The sequence below is a fragment of the Mastacembelus armatus genome, chromosome 7 (genome assembly GCF_900324485.2).
Source record: "Mastacembelus armatus chromosome 7, fMasArm1.2, whole genome shotgun sequence".
Lineage (NCBI taxonomy): Eukaryota > Metazoa > Chordata > Actinopteri > Synbranchiformes > Mastacembelidae > Mastacembelus > Mastacembelus armatus.
The window spans coordinates 21,379,324-21,402,075 of record NC_046639.1 but is presented as its reverse complement, the minus strand read 5'-3'; the positions used below and the strand labels follow the sequence as shown (position 1 = coordinate 21,402,075).

Below are 22,752 nucleotides of genomic sequence, written 5' to 3'. Positions count from 1 at the left end.
ATACAAGTAATTGTTTACAGGCAGAGCTGCCACACAGCTTTGACAGCAACTCATAAGCTTGGAAAAGTTGTTGTAACTGTTTAAAAAAAAAAAAACCAAACTCATACTTGAGCTGGTTGGTTGTTACAGAGGTAGTACAGAAGTATTGAACTTCGGTTGTGTGAAAACTGAGCAAACTCCTTTTGCTGAATAATATATTCTGTTGGCATTTTTGCCTTTATTTGTAAGTGGGTCACAGAAAAGGGGACAAGGACATGGACAAATGTCGCAGGCCAAATTCAAACCAGGATGTGTAATGTGCTGTGTTGCTGAAGCCACTCAACTACTTGGACTCTTGGATACTGGACATTTTGGACTTGTCATATAATCAGTAAAATAATTAGTATTATAATAATCGTTAGTTGCAGTATTAAAAGAGAAGTACAAGGTATTTCGGTCAGAAATGTATCTGTCTCAGACACACTGCGAGTTATTTCTAGCCCAGACTAGCTTACAGTATTTGTTTGGCCACCTCCTAACAGCTACTTTACTGTAGCTCACATCAGAAGCGCCACAGGTAGCAGCAACCAAGTGGCAGTGTACATCCACCACCTTGGAGAGTTCAGAGGAAGGCACAGCTGCAGCTGAAACTGACTTTCCTGTCACTAAGAAACAGCTCATAAACAAAACCTCACAAGTTGTCATCTACCCTCCTTATTTTTTTCTGTTGGATTTGTATTCATTTCAAATTTTACTCAGCTCAGTAGATTATTGATGTCTCTAATCTGAAAAAAATCCAAATGCAAAGTGACCATTCAACTCAAAACATAAGGAGAAATAATTTAAACCAGAGGTAAAACCTACACAGGAAATGCAACAAAGTCCTCTGCAGCACTTAACTTGTTCAGCTGAGATTATATAGGTTTGGATACACATTCTCTTATACAGTGACAAAAGAGCATACCTTGTCCTTGCACTAAAATGGGTTCAGTTCTGGCTTGTGACCTCTCTGACTCCACATCTCTCCCTGTCTGTCAGTGTTTCTTTCACTCCTACAGTGTGTTATCTAACACTGCAGAAATACAATAAAAAAATAGGGGTTTGTGCTCGCAAAGAATGTGCCGTTTTCTCCTTTTCATTGTGTGAAAAAAAAGCATGGATTTCTACTCTCCACATATCACAAAGCAGAAAATATGAGCAGATCCTGTATCTGTCAGTATCAAAAGTTACGCATTGACTTCTTTCACAGCAAAATAATATTGCAGGCTTCATTTGGTTTTGTCTAATGTAATAAAAACTGAATAGTACTTTAGCCACAAAAGCTCAGTTTGCAGTGAAGCAACAGAATGATCTCGCCTCTCACACTCTGATCAAACAAAATAGAGGAATGCTATTTAAACTGTGTGAGTCCATACACACTGCATTAGTGAGATGGCTCATATGTTTTTGTCTGCCACAGCAGCCGTGAATAAATATGGAACAGGAGGGGGGCGCATTTAGAAATTATTTATGTGCATATATCTTATGAATATGATTCAACACCTGAACATAATTGGGAAGCAATTTCTCACTTAAACAATGGCTAGGATGTTAGATGTTAGCAGACTCACGAGAGGGTCCTCTCCTGCCGTCCTCCTGGGGAGCCAATGATTTCTCCAAGGGTGCAGAAAGTCTGGCCCAGAAAATCCTTAGGGATGAAAAGATAAAATGGAGAGAATTCATTACATGAGAGGGCCAAGAGAGAGCCCAGATTTCATAACAGCCTCTAAACAACAGAAGAGTAGAATAATGCCCTGGTGGATGAAGGCATGGTACTATTCTTAATTTCACACACTTCCAAGACACAACGATGTGGTGACAGGTTCCTATTTATTTAAGGAGTTCTAAAACTTTCTCCATAAGTGTTTAGCACAGGGGAACCAGTACATTAACATGAATAAACACTAAACCAATTACCCTTTCTGGACTCCCATGTGTTTTAATAAACAGGATTAACCTTGAAAATAACAACCTGAATAGCAGTTGTGGAAGACTATAAAGTCCATAGGGATTATAATAGATGTATTAAAGTTAAATTAAAGTCGACTCTCATCTTATTGAAGTGTCATTTAAAATTACACATTAAATTTAGGGTTTAATTTAAATTTCCCTATTAGCATTCATTAATCTAACTAGGTCAAACCTAGAAAATCCTGATGGTCAAGCACTGTTGTGCATAATACCTTCATACTAGAAAATAGAAAATACTGTACAGTGTTTTTTTTTACTTTCAATTGGCATTTTCATTGAACAAAAGATTTTGGACTTTGCAGCCAGCCCACATACTAGAAGGAAAAACTTATGGCAACAAAAAACAAGCAGAAAGATGACACGACACGATAAAGGCCAGAGCACTATCTGTTGATGGTTGTCATGTGTGGGCGTGAGCAGGTGTAAGTGTGAATACTGCAAAAAGTGTGTAGCTCTTGTAAATGTCCCATTGTGCACAATCTGTTGTAGTGTAACTGTTTCAAACATCAACAGCTGCTTTCACTTTGAAGTCGAGTTCTGAAAGTTTCATTACCTGATTGAATGATAAAATGCAGCACAAAATGAGGAACAACACTACGGTGGAAGCTTTCCAGCAGAGAGCTGTTGGTGTTTGTCCTTGATGAAATGACATGAAAGAATGAGAGAAAAATACAATAAAATTAAAGTGAATGAAATAAAACAAAAAAAAAAAATCACGTCTCTTCTGAAGACATTGAAACCTATTGAAAACATAAAAGTGAAATGAATGACAGATAACATAATACCAGGACTCACGGGGACAACACAAAGTGCATATATACACTCACCTTCTGCACTCATGTGTGTTTTTGTAGGAGAAAAGACCAAATAAAAAAAAGACTCTGTTACAACAGAGATTTATAACATATTAAATACTCAGTGAGATGTCATTCATGCTGAATCATCATCAGCTGCTACACTCATTCACTGTAAAGTAGTTTTAACCGTCTGAGTAACAACATGATACATTGAGGGCTGATGGAAACTGTCGGCTCTGAGTCAAGACTGTCTGACATGCTGAACTTACATGTTTAGAAATGTTACAGCTTCTGGAGTCCACATTGTACCTGAAAGAAACACACAGGTGATAAGACAAAGAACTTGCAAACTTGCATTTGAAGCACTACTGCACTACTAAGTTATTTTTTTACTATTAATCATCAGTATTGGGGACCAAGATATTACTGAGGAACAGATTGCAGAATGATGTTTATTTTAGTAATTAATATCTATTAATAATTAATCCAGTAATTTATTTAAGGGAGTTACATTGGATTACTCTGTTACAGCAAGAATTTGGGAATCAGAATATTTGCACATACAGGACTTTTGAGGCCATGCATTGGAAACACTAGCCCAGTACACAGTACATGTTCACTCACTGTATGGGGGGGGTAGTCCTGCTATTCTCTTCTCTGCTTATTTACATGTTATTGTTGAGTAGCTAACCATGGGCAAGGCTACATTCAGGAAGCACTTGGGTTTGTCCAGACATGGAGGGATGTGTTTAAAGTTTCACTGGGAGTTTGGGACTTCTCACATGTCACCGTGCATTTACCAGAGCTGAGCTAGTTGATCAGTAAATACTGTCACACTCTAGGTTTGTTCAGCCACACTATTCTACAAAGGAGGAGAGGTGGGATTTTGGAGTTGGAGTTAGTCAACTTTTACTGGTGAATGATTGCAAAAATAATTTGAGGACCTTGATATTTTGGGTAATAAAAATTACATTTTGAATGTAATGTTGGCGGGTTAGCCACATTGACTTTTTATGCTAAACTCCAGTAGATCTCGCTTCTAGCTTAGTTAATGCAACAACATGAGAATCATGAAAGATGAGATCCTCTCATCCGAGCATATTTCCCAGAATGTCAACTATTAACTGAACCATGACAAAGTAATCATTCGCGTAATTAACTGAGCACCAGTTCCCATTTTACTTTCATTTATTTTTGAGAAATGAAGTGACTGAAAATAGTAAAGAGAAAAAAAACTCTTGAAAGTGCTGCCCTCTTCATGACAACTTTTAAAGCCTGATGTTCTATAGTGCTGTATGAGTTACTGCACAAAAGTTTTTTTGGGGGGACTTGAATATAGAAAAGGACCTTGCAAAGCAGGGATGACGCTCTGGGGCTACTTTTAATCTGTATTTGACTATTTCCCCAAATGATGCCCCCACATTTTGAATTAAATTAATTCAGATTAATTTTTTTAAAATGTGAATTAGAGAACTGTCGGGCTACTTACACATCAAACCTTAGATTTTGTTTCTCTTCAAAGAAGAAATCCAGGACAAATTTCCTGACGAAATCTGGATTCCGAGTGTTATCGATTACTTCTGTCCTACCAAACTAGAAAAACAGAAAAAAAGTGATAATAGCAGTAACTATTAAAGGGTCAGCATCTTGTGTCTTACTAACCTCATGCTAGAAAAATCTAGGACTGTAATCAAAAAATACAAAATTCCTTTGACCACACTGTAACACACTGAGCTTCATTGCACTGCATGCTAAATCTTGTGTCCCCCGAGAAATCAGACTGCTACTTTAAATGAACATTAGAGCCAGCACTTCACCCTGCGAGTCCACTATGTCCCAGTCCCAGTCTCCCTCCAGGGCCAGCCTGTCTCTCCATCTCGCTGACAATCACTCCAGTAATCCTCCCAGTGGACTGCCAGCCTCGCCTCTGTAGCCAGGCCCGACTGCACCATGTAATGAGCTATTGATCTTGGCAGTGCCTTACCACAACCTTGGTACCTCTACTCGAGTCTTTAGTGCCCAGCACACATAATCTGCGCTATCAACAGTGTCCCCAGCCTATACATTAACAAGACCTTACAAGGGGGTGTATTGGACCTCAAGACCTACCTGCTCAATTGACTCAAAAGGAAAATCCCATGACATTTCCTTGCAGTGTTTTTATTTTTGTGTTCATACAAGTGTTACTGGTTAAGAGTGACACTGTGGGTGAAGGTTAGAGTACTGATTTGTTACTGGAGAAGACATTTTCGGGTGTTTTTGAGAAAGCAGAGGACTTAGAAAGACAATTATTGGTTTGAACATAGGCTTTACTGAGATAAAAATATGAAATGGGTATATTACAAATACCATGTATATCTTTCAGCTACTGTATCTCTCAACCCAATCCTTTGATTTACTGTTCTTCAATAAGCCTTTGAGAAGAAACATGTTTTCAGAAATGCACTGTCTCACAAAAGAGCTCACTCAAGGCCAAAATAACAGTTGAATACTAACAACAGTGGTGCACAAAAGAAGGATTTGTGCTTGAAGTTGTGTATGTGCACAGTGTTGTGTGTTGATATGTAAGAGATTTGCATTCATTGTGTTTGGGGCAAAATGAAATGGAGCTTATACAGACTACAGTACAATACTTGCATTAGAGTAAAGGCTTTCCAAAGAATTGTTGCTGAGGAAATCTGTATGTCTCATGCCGGTGTCTGGGCACCGGGTGTGTCTCTTCTAATATAAATGGCATTACAGCAAAAGTACAGCAGTAGAACCTCACCATGACATTAACTGTGTATACTGAGGCAATTTAATAACAATTCTCTCTACCCTTTTTAGTTTCAATTTGAAAATGTGGATGGGTCAACACAGAGTGCAGAATAATGTGAACTGACCCTGAACTTAACTATGTGATTTCCATGAATTTATGGTGACCCCACACCTGAAAAAAACCAAGATCAAGATGAATCCATGCTCAGAATAATTCAAACAATAATTTAACAATATTTAACACTGAATGAGATGAATACATAATGAAACAGCTTTCATGGCAAACAAGCCCACAACTATCTGATTATCCAAATGTTTCTTAATACAGATTGGAGCATGGATGATTGTTACATATCAAAATTGAGCCCTATTGACATCAAACCAATAATATGAGCTTAGAAAAGACGTAAAGTGTTTGTTTTTAGGTTGGATCCCATTATCCTCAATAGAAAGGTGATCTAGATATTATGATTATGTCCTTTTGTGCAAACAAAATAACCTGGAAAAAAAAAAATCAGGTCAGAAATGCTAAGTGAAATTCTTCCAAGCATCTTCACCACATATTTACTATAATTCTAAAGGGTTACTGGCACAAGGACTACCAGCCAAGTCCTCAGTAACAGTATTTGGCTGTGAATCAATTTTAAAGCGGTAGAAGAGCTATACAGTAGGATTATTATTATTATTTTTTTATTTCCTTCATGTGTGCAGGGAACCAACAGGAAGTCAGGCAGACCCAAAAACTGAAGTTTAACTTTGCATGGATTTATTTAACCTTCACTGATCATATCAATTCTATTATAATCAACTGGTTTCATCACAGAATGTGACTGTTTTAAATGCTCACATGACCAGGCCTTTTCTTTTCAGGTTTCAGAGCATGTTACCACACAGACAGAGTTGACTGTGCAGTTAACAGTTGATCTGCAGGAGTCAGTACGTGGAGGATCATATCCATTTGCGGGGGATAATGGAACCCCTTCTCATCAGAAACCAATCTAGTGAACAGCCTGATGCAGTTGGTGCATTAAAAAGGCAAAAAAAATAAACACACAATAACAATGAACTAACACAAACCACAAAAGAGACTCCACAGCAGAAGGTGAAATATGGATAGCTGGGGACACTGGACCTAGAGGATATACTGATATTATGAAGCTAATTTTATTTATAGCTTAGGTTGATTGTTATGTAGGAATGAAACTATTTCCCCTGCTAAGGGCAAACCTGCACTCACAAATTATTATGATGACAAGTCATGATGACAATCATGATTAAAAACAGACAAAAGATTTGTCAGTTTTCTATTCAAGCAAAATTATCTGCACATGGTGTCGAAATGTGTTTGGTTGGCAGCAAGATGTTTACTCTGTTGATTGCAGTGCAATTCATGCCGTGTTTTTGATTAAGCCCTGTCACATGGAATAAAGAGATGTGAGGTGTCTTGAAGTGAGGGGATCAGTGGTGGCAAAGTCCTCACAGACACACCTGTGTTGGTTCTGAATCTGCAAATGGGTAAATACACCAACTAAAGCAGAATGCCACAGGCAGCAAATCAAGCTAAGAGATGACATTGAAACATGTGTGCTGGCTAAGGAGACATGCTGGAAAAAAGAATAAGGGAGGGAATTCAAAGAAGCAGCCATGAATGAAATATTTAATGAAACTAGAAACAGTTCTCCCAGTCCTCAGTCATGATGTGAATACTTGTCTAACATAAGAAGCATGGTATAATGAGATGCTTTTTATCTATTTATTCTGTAACCTCTATTGTTAATTTATCATTAAGTTATGTGGAGCTTTATTCTCTTACATTAATCAATCCCAGACAGTGATTATAACTGTGTCGGCAAGTGAGGAGGCTGACATTTTCAATTTTCTACGATAGTGTTCTTCGGGGTTTACAGTAAGTTGCCCTTCCCTTAGCCTGAACTCAAAGTCACTAGCATCAGGTATCATATACAGCATTCTTACAAAACAAACATGAGGCAGAGATATTGAATAGTGATACTGGGGAAAGAGGTTTCTTAACTCACCTCCCTCCACTCTTTGGTTCCCACAGACTGCAAGTACAACACAACCACTGGAAAGGAAAGAGAAGATGTTGTTGAATGGGGAACATTAGGATTCAGTTTTGATTAACCTGATTTTCTTTGTGTTGGTACCTGCAGGACCTTAAAACATTCAGGAAAGAAAACCCAAAGTCAAAAACAAAGTCAATTATTCCTGAAAAACCGCTGTTAGAATAAGATGTTCGGAACAATTAAGTACATACTATATAATAATGAACATGACAATGAACACATTCTTGATAGTGAGGCAGAAAAGGCATTGTGAATAAATATTAACACAATATATTTGTTGTGGTATTTCCAGCTAGTATATTTTCATAGCAGTGCAGACGTAATCAACATCTATATTTTCTGCCTCAGATATGCTGCCAGCACCTTCAGCCAGGCCTCTCCGTAGCTATCAACATCTATAATTACAAAAAGCAGATTGCCATGTATATTTCATTATTCTAGATGAAATAGTACAGTCTGGGCCTTAATGCTGTCATCCAATGAACAGAATTATTAGTTTCAGCAAGTGCCACAAGACAATATGTTTACATTCAAATGACATGGCCTTCCAGCAGTTGTATAATTATGACTCCTATCAGTTGGGGTGCTCACTTTTCTCTGACAGTGAACAATGCAACCCTTTCACAAAGCTGTTAGCATGGCCAGAGCCTCTTAAAATCTTTCTGGAGATTGTTCACTGCACATTACATTTCATCTGATAAAAAATATGAGTGCAACATCATAAACATGCAATAGTTTCAGAGGCAGCCCAATTACAGCCCCCAAATTTATCATATTGTGTAATGTGATAAAACACACATATGTACATACAAAAGTAAACAACTCTCAGTAAAGGGTCTTAGGGGATGTTATAATAGTGTTGCTGTGTGTGTCTAGACAGGTGCCATCAGTCCCTTTGTGCCTCTGTGAAGTTTGGATATTAGCTCTAATGAACTTCAGACTGTCTGGACCAGAAGACAATTAAAACCACATTTTCCTTCCTAATGAGCAATTAACAGGGGAGAGATAAGGCAGCAGACAGAGAACCTTTTAGACACAGTGTCTTTAGAGGAAAACAATCACACTGCAAATCATACAGAAAGTGTATCCTACACTGCTTAAATTGGTTTGGAAAATCTGAGCTACAGGTTTGTGAATGTGCGCCACCAATTAAATTACAGAAAAGAAAACATAATAAATACACAGAGATTATAGCTTTTTGTATCAGTCATAGCCCAGTGGTCTCTCTGCCCAACAACTGAAAAAGATTATGCTGAAGAAGCAGAAAACATGTCTGTTTATTTAAGACTGTCAGGACCTTGTTTTTTCCTCAAGGTTACAGAGTTGAACTAGCCCAGCCTGCTTGGACTAATTTGCATTGAAGTTACTTTAGTGTCAGCCATGTCTGAAGAGCCAGACTGATTACCTACTTTATAGAAAGTGACTGAGAATGAAAAGGGCCCATCTGGTCACCCATGGAGCAACCAAATCACAAGGCATTCCACTGTCTGTGAACCCTATTCCCAACTACAACTCTTGACAATAGCCTGGCTGCAGGTGACCCTGAACATAAATGAATCAAAACTAAGTGCAAAATACAAGAAGTTCTTCTGTGAATCTACAGCTTAGCTCTATACAGTAAAAAGAGTTCTGCAGTTGCATGGTATAGATGGATTTCCAGTTGACAGATATGTGCACTGACATTGCAAGAGGCAATGGCTTTATAAGTAAAAGGGCACCCCCACATCACTGTATGTGTCCCCATGTCTTCTCTGGATGTGGGCACACTGTATAAGACTGATGTCCCAAACACACAAAGACATTATACAAAACACTGGTTTTATAATACACATATTATAAAATTATTCATAGTAATAATTTGTGAACCTGCTAAGCTATATCCAGGCAATTATCAAATAAAGGTAACGTACAATGGCAAGATCATAAAGCTCCACATTTAGGGGAAACCAGTAAAAATGACTTCAACTTCTCATTAGTATGAGGCTATGTAACCTTATGCATAAGTATGTCATCTCATTTCTTGTTTTTGCCACAGCTGTTTTTGTCATAAAATGACACCACAAAAATATCTCCTGTGCCCAAATTGCTTAAATGTTTTCTGTTATTTGGCATATGCACAGCAGGTAGGCATGTATGGGGGATATTGTGAGGTATGTACAGTGCAAGAGCTGGCATTGGCAGCAGTTCACTCATGCTCAGTGGCGAGTACATCAACATTAATGCCCAAGGGGAAAACATGATTCAGTCACTGCCTGCACTGCTTAAAGCAAATTAAACTTTGTCACACTAAATACCAGCCATTGCATCTTCTTAAACTTAGAATGAGCCCTTTAAATCTATAACGGGAACAGGCCACCTTTCACAGAGGCAGCCATGTTGTGGCGCTATGTTTCTACAGTAGCCCATAACCAATATATGCTGCAAAATCTTTAGACAAATATATATATATATATATATATATATATATATATATATATACACATACACATACACACACACACACACATATATACAGTATACATACACACATATATATTATTTTGGTCCAGAGGGGCACTTTAACCAAAAAAGGCAAAGGAAGTCAAATCACAATATGTGAACCTCACGGCCAATAAATATTTCAGTGCCATGTACTTTCACACATCCAAGTAATATTTTGAACTTATTGCTACAAGGAGTAAACAACATCTCCAACATCAATGCTTACATATGTACAAGCACACACTAACAAATATTTGTTTCTCTTCAATTTTTAAATTCCTGTTGAGCATAATTGAAAATGGTGGCTACAGTACTTTTGTATTCATCTAGCTACTGCCAGGTGAGCTGACAGCAGCAGTTAACTGGGGATTTCTTGCTGCCTGACTGCTGGGTTTGCACTGCAGGAAAATATAATCAGCTAGTAGGCAGAGACAGATCGCCACAGGCTTACTTACAGGCTGATGGCACAAGCTGCTCATTGTGAGGTGAAACGGAGAGGTGGTCAAGTGGCAGAAACGTGGGACAGTGGGGTGATGGCACTGGAAACAGAGTACTGAAGGACGACATGATAGAATATGAAAGAGAAGCGGAAAGTATAACGGTGAATGAAGAACAGAAAATGGAAAGCGATAAAAAAGGAGGGTTATGAAAGAAGAGGAAGTGAAGGTGATGAGATAGATGATTATTTAGGAAATTAAAGCATAGTAGAAATCTGAGACTAAAGCAGTCAGGTGGTGACAGATTTCATTTGGAGATGAAAGGCTAGGTTTTAGGGTTTGACTGTGAAATCCCTCACAGATACACTTCTCACACAGTAATTTAGGTGAGAGAGCAGGCATACAGCCCTGCTAATCTATTGATCTGCTGCCAGGAGAGGGATAAGACAGGACAGCCAAGAACCTTTGGAGACAAATTCTTGAACCTTACTGGAATAGCTATGACAAAGCTGCACAGCTAGGGTCCAATACAGGGGGCTATCTAGCACCAGGCAGGTTTTTTTCTGGGGATATCCTGTCTTCTTATGAGCCTAAATCAGAAATACCTATGCTATAATAACAAAGAGGATGGTGTCACCCTTCACTGAGATGGTATTGAGTCCGTGACTGTCAACATCAAGTTCCAGTGTTTGGTGTGGTCTTTCTGTTTTACTTTTACTTCTGTATGTAAGACCAGTATTCACTCTCTTCAGATACAGTTGCAGATAGTATATTGTTAATATGATGTACTATTAAGACCAACATTTTAGCTGATTTGTCTTTCCAAGAGCTTGAGAAAAGAGCAATGCCAGTTTTGTGTGTCTGGCAGCAAAATAAACAACTAGCATGGTTCTGATCAGAGTTCAAAAATATGATGAAGGTATCAACACTACAAAATCTCTTGTTTGTTAAAAACAACAGAAATAAAAATGTGACAGTTTGTGGTTTGATTGTGATTCACTACATTTTATCAATCTGATCGCAGGGGTGGGTGAGGCATGGGATCACAACGTGTGCCAAAATGATATCTCACTGGAAAATAACCAAATGAACAGCATCATCATAATTCATAATCATACATACTATAGACTCAAGGTACAGACAGTTATTTTAACAAATGTATACATGTTTACATACTGTACATATGCTTATATACCATTTTTTGTTTTTTCTAATGTCCCTCTTTTTGCACATCCTGCCCTAATATTATCCAGTATATTGAAAGAAAAAATACTGCAAATACTTATTTGTTTTGTACTAGTTCTTCAGTCAAAAAAAAAAAAAAAACAGAAAAATACTAATTAGAGAGAGTGTGAATGCAACAGAGGACCATGAGGCAACCAGAGACTTTAGCAAACCAAACTAATAACCATTAAATTATTTATTTTATTAAATTATATGGTTGCACTTATAAACAAACATATATATCCATGCTCATAATGGAAAGCTGAATTTGTAACTATGACACTTATTTTTTTTAAATTTGCTTTTTTTAAGTAAATGTGGTTAGTAAATGCTGTGGGTGTCATGTAGATGACCATGAACATCTGAATCATCATAAGCTGCTCACTCTTTCCTCAAATCTCATTAGAAGACCTTTGGCTTAATTAGAGACCACTGACCTTAATTTAGATGGTATAAATCAGGCCTTGTCTTTATTTACCTCCACCACTCTGCCTGTTTTGCATTATAATTGACCTGCCTATCAAAGGAGAACTTGAATTATGCTCCTCATGTTCCTACTACTCAGTTTTCACAAACATCTATTTCAAGCAACAAATCCCACAAGGAAAGAAAAAAAAGGAGAAAAAAAAAACCTCTGGAAAAGTAATATACATTCAAAAATAACTGAAATCTGAATCTTATATAAACAGCCTTAATCATCTTACAGAGTGAAATTTACCAAATGAGCACCAAAGCAGACATGAAAACAGAACATGACAAGGAACAAACTCTTAAAATCACACCTGCTGTGCTATGACAAAACATTACCTCCTACCTGCTGATGAGTCAGAATCCTCAAGCAGACACAACATAAATGTACAGGAAATAACAGTGTGTAAATTTTAATAACTGTGACTCACTAACCTAACAATGAGACTGCAAAGAATATTCATATTTGATTCAATATACTTATTGTGTTTACTTTTAAATACTCCTGGGCTGGTGAGAGCAGGGAGGCCGTCCTGCCTACAGATTTTAATGGACTGAAACACCCATGCATGTGGATGAAAAGTGAAAGTACTCCACCAGCAAATGATGTTACATAAGAGAAGTGGGATGGTTCATATGGGAGCCTGATAGTGGTGGATAGAAATAAAAGAACCAGATAAAACTTGTGTGTAGCTTCAGGTGCTGCAGTGAGAACATGAAGCAACTAAAAGATCATCTCCATTTTTACAGTGACTTCTCTTAAACTTTCAAAATGATCATTATACAATGTCAGTGATTTTCATAGTGCTTTTGAAAATCATATTCGTTTTATATTTCAATGGGAATTGGAGTTGGAAATTATACTTTTTGAAGCGCAGAAGGGTGACTTCAGTGGAAGAAAATCTGTGCCAACAGAAGGAAGTACAGTTAAAGCTATTGAGAATGAGAAGAAAAATATCTCATGAATTCCATTATTTTTTATCTTGAGCCAAATGTATTGATGCATTTGTTTCACAAAATGATAGAACTTCTTTTTTTTCTTCCAGCCCATAATATCTGCAGGAATTTCAATTCTTTTGGCTGCTACAGTTCAAATGGGGAGGAATTCAGCTCTGGGAAATGCATGAGTCTCCTATAAATCTCTCCAAGGGCAACATCAATGTGCTTGAGGTCACTTAAGTTAATATATAGAATGTGTTCAAATAGTATCAAAACAGGACTGAATGGGACTATGCAAAGTGTCAGTGTAAGTATATGACCAACAGCAATGCATGTGTGAAAGATCTTTTGTTTCAAAATAAAACACCTGTCATTTAAAAAAGTGACATTTTCGGTTCAGTAGTTTTTCCCACCTATTAAAATCATTTTTATAGTATCTGTAGAGAATCTTATGTTCTTTTTAGGTGGGATTAGTGAGACTTTTGTACCTTAGTCTTTGGGCTGTGTCTCTTGATATATTGCAGAAAATGTGCATATGGATTGAACAAATTTACAAATTACAAATTATATTTTGATCAACTCCTCTCTTTTCGCACCTGTATTGGCAATTAGACAATCAGAGGACACTAATATTACAGAAAAATGGAGGTCAGAAGGAAGAGAACTATGGGTACAAGAACAGAAAGTATATATTAAGAAGTGGACAGGACAAGCTCACCCCATCTTCAGCAGAAATTACACCACTGTCTACTGTGACTTGAAATGAGGGTGAGGAAAACATGATTTTGCAGGCCACAATTGCAGAATCAATAATAAATCTTTTTCATGTAGCACATTCATTGTCACAGTCATTGTTATTATAAAAATATTGATTACTGCATCTTTTTATTGCTTTGAAAAGTAAGTTGACATTACATTCATCAGGGATGATGGAGGCAGAAATACAAAAATCTGAAGTTATTCAAGTTCAAACAATGTAAAGGGCAAGAGCATTGGCCAAGAATGAGACGAGCCTGAGACAGGAGGAAGAATTGAAAACCAAGGATAGATTTGAAAGCTGCAAGCTTGAATACTGTCATGTCTGCAGTTCATGGTCTTTCCAAAGCATATTAAATTCATAATACAAAGATAGTTATAACCTAAAGCAGTGACTAAAAAGGGCTTCCAGTGTAACCCGGCATAAGAGCAGAAAGAATAAGTGAAAAGAACTAGAAGCCTTCTCGTTTGCAAAAAGGAAAAGCACTGTACTGGAACTATGTCCTTTCACATGTTTAGCTACTGCTCTCAGTGTTTCTGCTTATGTCCACGTACTGTAAAATACCAGTAACAGTCCACTGTGCAAGCCAGCTTTCTGGTTCTTCACTTCAGACAAAAATGCACACTGATTGCAGTTATACATCCCCCATGTGTGGGCGGACACAGAGAGGCATCAGGTAATCTGATGATGGAGTAAGAGAAACTCAAATTTAATTTACACAATGGCCAGGCATCGCGATACAACATCCCCAAGGACAAACTCTGAGTCATCAATAAATTAGATAAGGAGAAGTGCAGCAGGGTCTTGCCTTGGTATCTTGGCACATTCTTGTACAAAGCTGGGACACACACACACATACAGCCACATACACACACACTTATTGGCTCAAAACTGTGGATGACTAAAACTCTAAGGAGGTGAACACAGGACAACACGGCAGAAAACAGAAGCAGGTAAAATAAGAAAGGAGTGATCCAATACTCCACTGAAACGAGACTCTCATTGGAGGTAATTATGAGAGTGAATAATTACCTGAATCAACTGGTATAACATCTTGATATAAAGTGTACAAAATTGTAAGTTCTGTCTGCAACTTCTGCTTTCTTTCTATTTTTCCAAATGTGTCCCAAATGGTCCCTGTACTGTGATGTGTTATTGATCACTAGCTTTAATCCATAAAAACCATTTGATAATATATGCACAAATGATCTCAGTCTCTCACTGGCTTTCTGACTTGGTCTCTCATTACTTGTAGTGTATTTCTCAGGAGCTCAGATTCTCTCTCTGTCTCAAGGCAGATTCAGTATTTTAAATATTTGGTGAAAAGCTCATACTTTGGAAAGGACCAAGCTGATTAAAAACATGGTACAGCTGAAAATTTAGAAAATGTTAAGACAAAAAAAAAACCTTCTTTAACCTGCTCTCTCCCACCACCAACCTGTGACTGACCTTTGACCTTCTCAGCTTCTTCTACCAGGTTAGCAAAAAAACAAAGACTAACAACTAAAAAACACAGACTAACACACAAAGCAAAATTACAAATGACGTCACAATTTATTTACAGGCACACACACAAACCCATTAGTGCACCAACTTCACCAGAATTTAATTTACTTCAGGGCAGTTTTACCTTTCTTCCATAATGAAATGGTACCCATTCACCTAATGCTTAGAAGACCTAATGATGCAAACCTGGTTTCACTTACACAGATTAAGCAGATGATCTACAGCAAATCACACAAACACTATAGCTACCAAACAACAAAATGTAACATGCTGCCAGGTAACAGCAGCTACATGTTAAATGTTACAACACACAGTTAGGTTTGAGATGATAACATCTTGAAAAAAAATTAAATGGCCGAAGTACAAGGCATTTCAGGGCTAGGTACACCATACCGAGATGGGTGCTCCTGCTGAAAACAACAATAAAAATGATAATTTTGCATAACTCCTCCCCTTTCTTTGATAAAGTCTCACAATCAAAAAGTCTCTTCGATGGACCAAACAAACACCTCATGTGCCATTATGATGCAGCTGATGCACTTACTGATTTTTACTATTTGGTTCTGAATGAGATTACAGTTATTAACTTGCCTTCTACTTGACAGTATATTTTGTATTTTTGCACTCTGTCCTGGAAAGTTACTATATTTAGCACATTCAGTAGTCCTGCCATGTAGCGCTGATTAAGTGTGTATAATATGATTAAAGCAATTAGATGAGAAGTGGGAATAGACTGTTTCACTGATTAAGAGGGTCAATCTTCTCTCTCCTGTGTGGCACCCACACTGCAACCATATTTACTTCTTTCCAGCAACAGCAACAATTTGCTTTCATGTTCTGTAACTTTGTGGCCAAATAACCAAAAGCTGAGTTTTTTTTTTTAAATTCAGTGTTCTTTCTCCTAAAGGCTGGACATGTGAACATACAGTATCAGTTAGGTGAAGATTTAAAGGGTTTTTAAAGGGTCCAAAATACTCCAAAAAGTAGTTTCTAATACTATGTAGGAGGTTTTGACAACTCATGTATCTTGGTGATAATTCCATCATCCCTCTTAACAACCAAAAGTGCATCTTTAATCTTCTAAAGAAACCTGCCAGGTAATCTCCTGCACTCCAATGAATGTAATGGGAATAAATGTGAATGTATTTAGTGCTTCACAGGAGATTCTTGACATACATGAAAGTACTTAGTGATTATGTTTTAAGTTAAGTTATGTGCTTATTGGAGTCAATCAAGTAAAGTGGCAACAGTTCACAAGGTGGTGCAAAATTATACTTTATATCATTACACTGTATGAAACCACAGCAGGCAGAGCAGAAAAACAAGATCATGAGAACCACAAGAAAGTTTAATATGGAAATGGAAACAGGTTTATATGAGCCAGACTGATTTATTGGTCTAGCTCTACTTTTAATATTGCACATCCAACCAAGTTCATTCTGCACATACAGTTTTTCTCCTGTTGCACTTATGAGATACAGATTAATGCAAATATTTCAATTCACAATACTTTCATTGCTGCACAGCAAACTCTTACTGTGCAATTTTCAGTGATTAAATTCTGATTTGTAGTTTCCTGTTTCTGTTCTATTGTTCTGATATTTCCTGGGGCCCAGAAAGGACAGAAAGGTAGGAGGCTCATTGTAAAAAACAAAAACAAAACTTTAAATCTGGAATCTCTACCAGTCCTCTTCTCTGGGCTGTTTGTGCTGCTTAAGCTACAATTGTTAATAGTGTCTATCCTAATACATGTTCCAGCTGTAGTGCACTTTGCAACATCTGTTGCCTGGACTGAAGGAAAGGCTCATGCACCACTTCTCCCTGTCTGTACTGGTTGCAGCCCACTAACTCATCAGGCAGCTCTCACATCTGTGGCCAGAAACACACATTATCACCATGGCCTTAAGATCAGCCTGGGCGCGTGGAGTAAGACAGCTGTGCTCTCCAGCTGTGATTTGTGTAACGCATTTAAAGCCAGACAGTCTGGCTGATTTGGGGTAACATGTCTGAAAAAGCTCTCAAAAGTACTATACTGAAGGTACAGCTAGAAATTATTAGTGTTAGGAGGGCAAAAGGGATAAACAGCCAAACTTGTAACAGAACAGTTTGGATTGCCAGGTGCAGAGAAGATGTGCAGGATGTACAAATGCACTCAGGCTTGTCATCAAATTTCTAAGTAAAACACTTTCTCACAATTTTTTATATTGCCTTGTCTGTAACTCTATTCAATGACATAATTTCTAAACGTCAGTGAAGCCAAACAATATTTTTCATTTATTAGATTTAAACACAGCTCGACCTGAAGAAATTCTGAAAAGTGTGTTGGATGATCCCTTGTAACAGGCAGTTTAGTTTCATCAGTAAAGTTTTATGGTTGCACTAAATGACTAAATCACCGCAGCTATCATCTTCCGTTTCTACAATGCAACCAACAATTACCCGCATCATTCTGTTTTTCTCTTTATTATTACCTGTCACTCTAAAGTTTGTTTCTCTTTTGTCCAGTACATCTGTCTTTTAATTGCCGTCCTCTGCCAAGTATTCCACAAAAACATATAGATGATTCTCTGGTTGCCATAATTTACAGACAGATTTATAAATTCAGGGTGCGCACACAGCAGGTGGTTAGAAAACATGTGGCAATAATGTCCTCACAGCTTAATTATGGCCATTTTTACTATCAAGACATAAAGCACATCACCTGCAAACCACTCAAAATACAATTTAAAGGTACTTTGTATGCAGCGCTTGTCCTTGTATTTTTAAAACTTTTTTTCAGACTCCTGTCTTAGTCCTAGCCTGTCAACACACAAGATCATGAGACTTTAGCACACCTGGTTTCTCTAGAAAATGCAATATCTGTATAACGTCTGTATGCATTTCAAAGTGATCACCAAAGCAAGCATCCATGAACACCAGAATCTGAAAAATGTTTTAAAAAAAAAAAAGTTCATTTAACAGTCATAAAAGCAGTAACAACATGTGCTGTTGTACCATAAAATTTTACCAGCTTCTGCATAGAACTATCCACCACCTTCCATTTCGTTACTATAACATCCAAGCTTTGACATAATTTATGGGATTGATGAACATGTATTACCTCTGTCATATATGCATTTACAACATTTTAAAAATTGTATTCTACACAGAAACTACTCTCTTTACTGCAGGGCAGTTTTTGGTTGCAATACCACAACTGGCCACTGGGGAAACTGGCAGCAAACAGTGATGCCACCATATCCAGTTCCCCTAATAAATCCATCTATCTATACCACTGTCAAAGAGCAATTTTAATTTTAAATAAATGTAATATTTGCATGAAAATTGGCATTAGCTAATACTTGACAACATTTAAATAACTTTATCATTTAGTTTATCATGTAGCAGGATGCAGCTGTTTTATGTTGGTGCATGTTTACTACGTTCAGAAATCGGTGAAGTCCATCTTCTTCTCTCCATTTTCAACCTAGTCAGGATTTTAAAAAATATAGTCCAGGCTTATGAAATGCTGGGCTGCTTCACACCTGCTGGACATTTGCAAGATGCAAGAATTATGACACCTACTGTGTATATATTATGCACATGTAGGCCTATGTATATTACATAAAACATAAAACAGAAAAGCTTAGATTAAATGATAGCATTTAATTAAATGAGCAACTAGTGTGTTTTATTTGATTATATATGTCATTTTCTTGCAAAGTAGCACTGGTCTAAGCAGAATACTACCCTACCATGAAGATCTAATTTATTAGGTTTTAGGATGAAGAATGTCAATTTAATCGTGTGGTTAGTGCAGCTCAATTATTACTGTACATGGCTTAGATAATGATACCAGGTAAACATCTGTGGCTCCTGGGTCCTTCTTAAAGTATCAATTAATGTCAACTGCTCATGGGTCTTCTGGGAGACACCTAATTTAGGACTGAATGGCAACAGGTTGTTGTAGAATTCATTCTTACACTAGATTAGGTATATGCAGGATTTTTAACACTTGCATTGTCTTCCAGCTCTGACATCCTCTTCCCTGTCATTTTTTTTTTTCTACTGAAGCTTAACCAATCACCCTGACCTTTCTCCAACCTTGACTTTTCAGCCCTCCCTAGTCTTTTCCCAGTTCGTTATTCTCCCTTTCTGCTCTGGTGTTTCATTAGCAGTGTAGTCTCCTATTGATAACTCTGACCTTCTTCACGTCATTTACCAATGCAAAAGGAGAGTACAACACATTGCATTATGTGCGTTTGCCTTTTTTTTTTTTTTTTTGCAGTAAGGAAGCATAACGAATACAAACAAAATACATAAAAACATAACAGAATACAGCTCACATTTTAAAATGCAATAACTATTAATTGCTGATTTATGGTTAAATACTGAAATTGGCATGAAACAATTTATTCTTTAATATAATGACGACCAACAAAAAACATTCTATTAATAGTAGTATTTTAATGCATTTTTAGAGACAATAAGTAGTTCATACATACCAGGATCTGACTTGGAGAATGTGTCCACATCCAGTAGATTCCTGTGTTAACAGAAAAAAAAAAAGAAAATCCTTTCTGCACTTTTTGAAATGTTTTAATACCATGTATGCATATGTAAACCAAATATTGTACACTAGCAAAGATTCAGCAGGGATATTCTTGCTTAAACAGGTGAACTATTAAAACTACAATGAAAATCGACACAGTTGATTGCTGTGTAAACCTTAGTAAAATGTATACCTTTGATTAAACTGTACATTGTCATCTGGTAGCATTCACCATATCCTTGTGGTTTTGATCATTTTGGAAATTTTGAAAAATGTACTGACAAGCTTTGTTACTGATCACAGGTTACAGTGAAGGTTAGAGTAGTTAGTAGTATTCAAGGTCATTGTTATGGAGTGCAAACCTCAATCACGTTAATTTGGCAACAACTGGTTCAATGTGAAACATGATGAAAATTCTGCTCTTGGACAGAATGTTTTATTGTATATACTCTCCCCACTGACTACATGGTCAGTGCGATTGGACCTATATAATGTGTGCATTCATCAGCTGTAAAGGAGCTGGCACATAGATTTTATTATCTTTAGAGTCAGGCAAAGAGTTTCTCCCTGCTTCAAACCTTTATATTAAGCTAGAATTTTCCATTGTGTAAGTTATTACTCAGTCTTCCAATAATCCAATGATTCAAGGCAAAAAAGATAGAAAATACCATAAATTACAATCCACTGCTCTGCAAAATCATGGTGTGTACTTGGTGAATACAGTTCAGCCATCTGAAATGCAATTTTGCAGTTTTGAATCTTTGGGATGAAATGAAAACATCATAACTTCATCATCTAGCTCATTTGTGCACAATGTTTCTCCCAGGTCTGTCTAACTCATGTCTGGTCACTTCCAGTCAGGCTAATATCAGGAGGGACCACACACGAGTCACAGCCATCCATTATTCAAGAGTGGTCTGGAAAGACAGTCAGCATACCACCATGAAGGCAGGCTGACAGTCTGAGTGTTACAGCTCAGCCAGTCAGCCAGTCAGTCAATATGCAGAGCAGCTAAGAAAGCCAGCAACAGTAAATTCAGACACATTTAGTTGCTGTTTTGTTTAAGAATTTTAAATTACAATTAAAATGTTTTCTGAAAATAATGACTGACTGTATTCCTATATTTTATGTAAAAACAGTAAGATACAGGATCACTATGTCAAACTGCTGTGCTACTGTGCCATACAAACAATTCACAGACATCGTCTATCAACCAGACCAGTGAATACCAGTGGTAATCTTCTGGGTCACTGGATGAACAGAAATCAAGAATTTTAATCACTGTGATGGATACTGGGGCAGCTGGTGGGTTTAACCCTTTATATACGAGCAAAGAGCATCAGAAAGCAAAAGGTCAGGCATAGGAGAGAAACACACTGAGGGGTCTGGGAAATACCAAATGCACCTTCTGCAGTATGTGTGTGTCACAGATAGCCTCAGTCTTTTCATTCATACAAATTCACTGGGCAGCTAAAAACAAACAAAACAAAAAACACATTCCAAACGTTACCAAAATGTATTTTTAGCCTACATGAAAAACACATCAGAAAATAACCTGTTATTTATAACTACACAGCAGTGACATTCACGGCACACATCCATCTAACTTAATGATGTGACGATGCTTGACTGTGAATCCGATAAATTTAACATGATGCTGGTCAAATTACAGACTTTCATTTGGGGTTTAAACTGAAATATATTCGTGTATCAATGAGAGTAGCACCTTACCTGCACGACACGGTGACTTCTATTTTAGTTGCAGGGACTCTGGTGTTGAGAGGATCGAATTCCCCTATTGATGCCATCATCTCGGCTAAAGACGCTAATGAGCATCCGCAAAGAAAGAGGGAAAAAAAAAACTGTTCATTCACCACAGGATCGTGATCGCAGTAAATCCATTGCCGAGATCTCCCCCTGGATTTTCACCCCTGGAACAAACAGGGCAGGCGAGGAGGGAGAGACACCAGCGGGCTGAAAGACAGTGAGACGCGGGGAAAGTTGTGAGGCAGATTTAAAGTTGATCCATCCTTCGTGCGTCCACGGTGCGCTCCCCGTGTCTGTCCGGTGCCGAGGAGGAGGAGGAGAGCGCAGCCAACCGGAGGCACCGGCAACAGCACGGTGCTGTCTCTCCAACCCCACCCACCTTTGTGTCACTTGTTAGTTAAGGTGTTAACGCCATCGTTGATGTTCCAATGTACAAAATGAGTAAATATTAGCAATTCCCAGTCCTGAAAAGCGCGCATGTCCTTACGCTCAGTATCTGCTAACATGCCATACATTTTCTATCTTGTGGTACCAACAAGTATTAAGTTACAGAAGTCGTTTATCATCACATCATATGTCTTTGCTGCGTAACAACAACCTGAGATCCGCTGAAAAGGAAACGCACCTCAGGGGCAGACACTTGATAAAGGCAAACATGCATAACCGAAGCCTGAGTCACTGATTTCATACACGCATGAAATTACAAGTGATCACGACTTTATGTGACTAGTTAACACTTCACACACAATCAATCAATGAATGCCTCTTCACTGTTACTTCAAAGCGTCTATCCAATTATATGATAGGCACGTTTTAGATTAGATTAAATTAGATCAACTTTATTGGTCCACAAGGGAAATTCCTTGGCCACAGTAGCTCAGTTACATACAGACAATCTTGAAAACTATTAAATAATAAGAATGAAAACAGAATAGAAAAATACAAGCAGAAAATACAACATTTGAATAAGTACAATATAGAATATAGAAGTAAATACAGTATACACAGAAATAGA

General features: G+C 37.5%; 1 protein-coding gene across 3 annotated transcripts in view; it reads right to left on the bottom strand.

Annotated features, from left to right (window-relative positions):
* LOC113145582 (copine-9-like) overlaps positions 1-21,924 on the bottom strand; it is a 50,207-nt gene extending 28,283 nt beyond the window's left edge. Inside the window, exons 1-7 of one of the 3 annotated variants that reach the window (XM_026332462.1) lie at positions 21,702-21,924; positions 19,924-19,964; positions 7,580-7,626; positions 4,276-4,379; positions 3,056-3,095; positions 2,817-2,819; positions 1,590-1,666 (exon numbers count right to left, since the gene is read on the bottom strand). In XM_026332462.1, coding sequence (XP_026188247.1) covers positions 1,590-1,666; positions 2,817-2,819; positions 3,056-3,095; positions 4,276-4,379; positions 7,580-7,626; positions 19,924-19,964; positions 21,702-21,781 — 392 coding nt within the window. In that variant the 5' untranslated portion in view covers positions 21,782-21,924. Of the gene's footprint in view, positions 1-1,589; positions 1,667-2,816; positions 2,820-3,034; positions 3,096-4,275; positions 4,380-7,579; positions 7,627-19,923; positions 19,965-21,701 lie in introns of all 3 variants that reach the window. The other 2 variants (XM_026332460.1, XM_026332461.1) reach the window with 2 other exon arrangements.
* Positions 21,925-22,752: the final 828 nt, after the last annotated feature.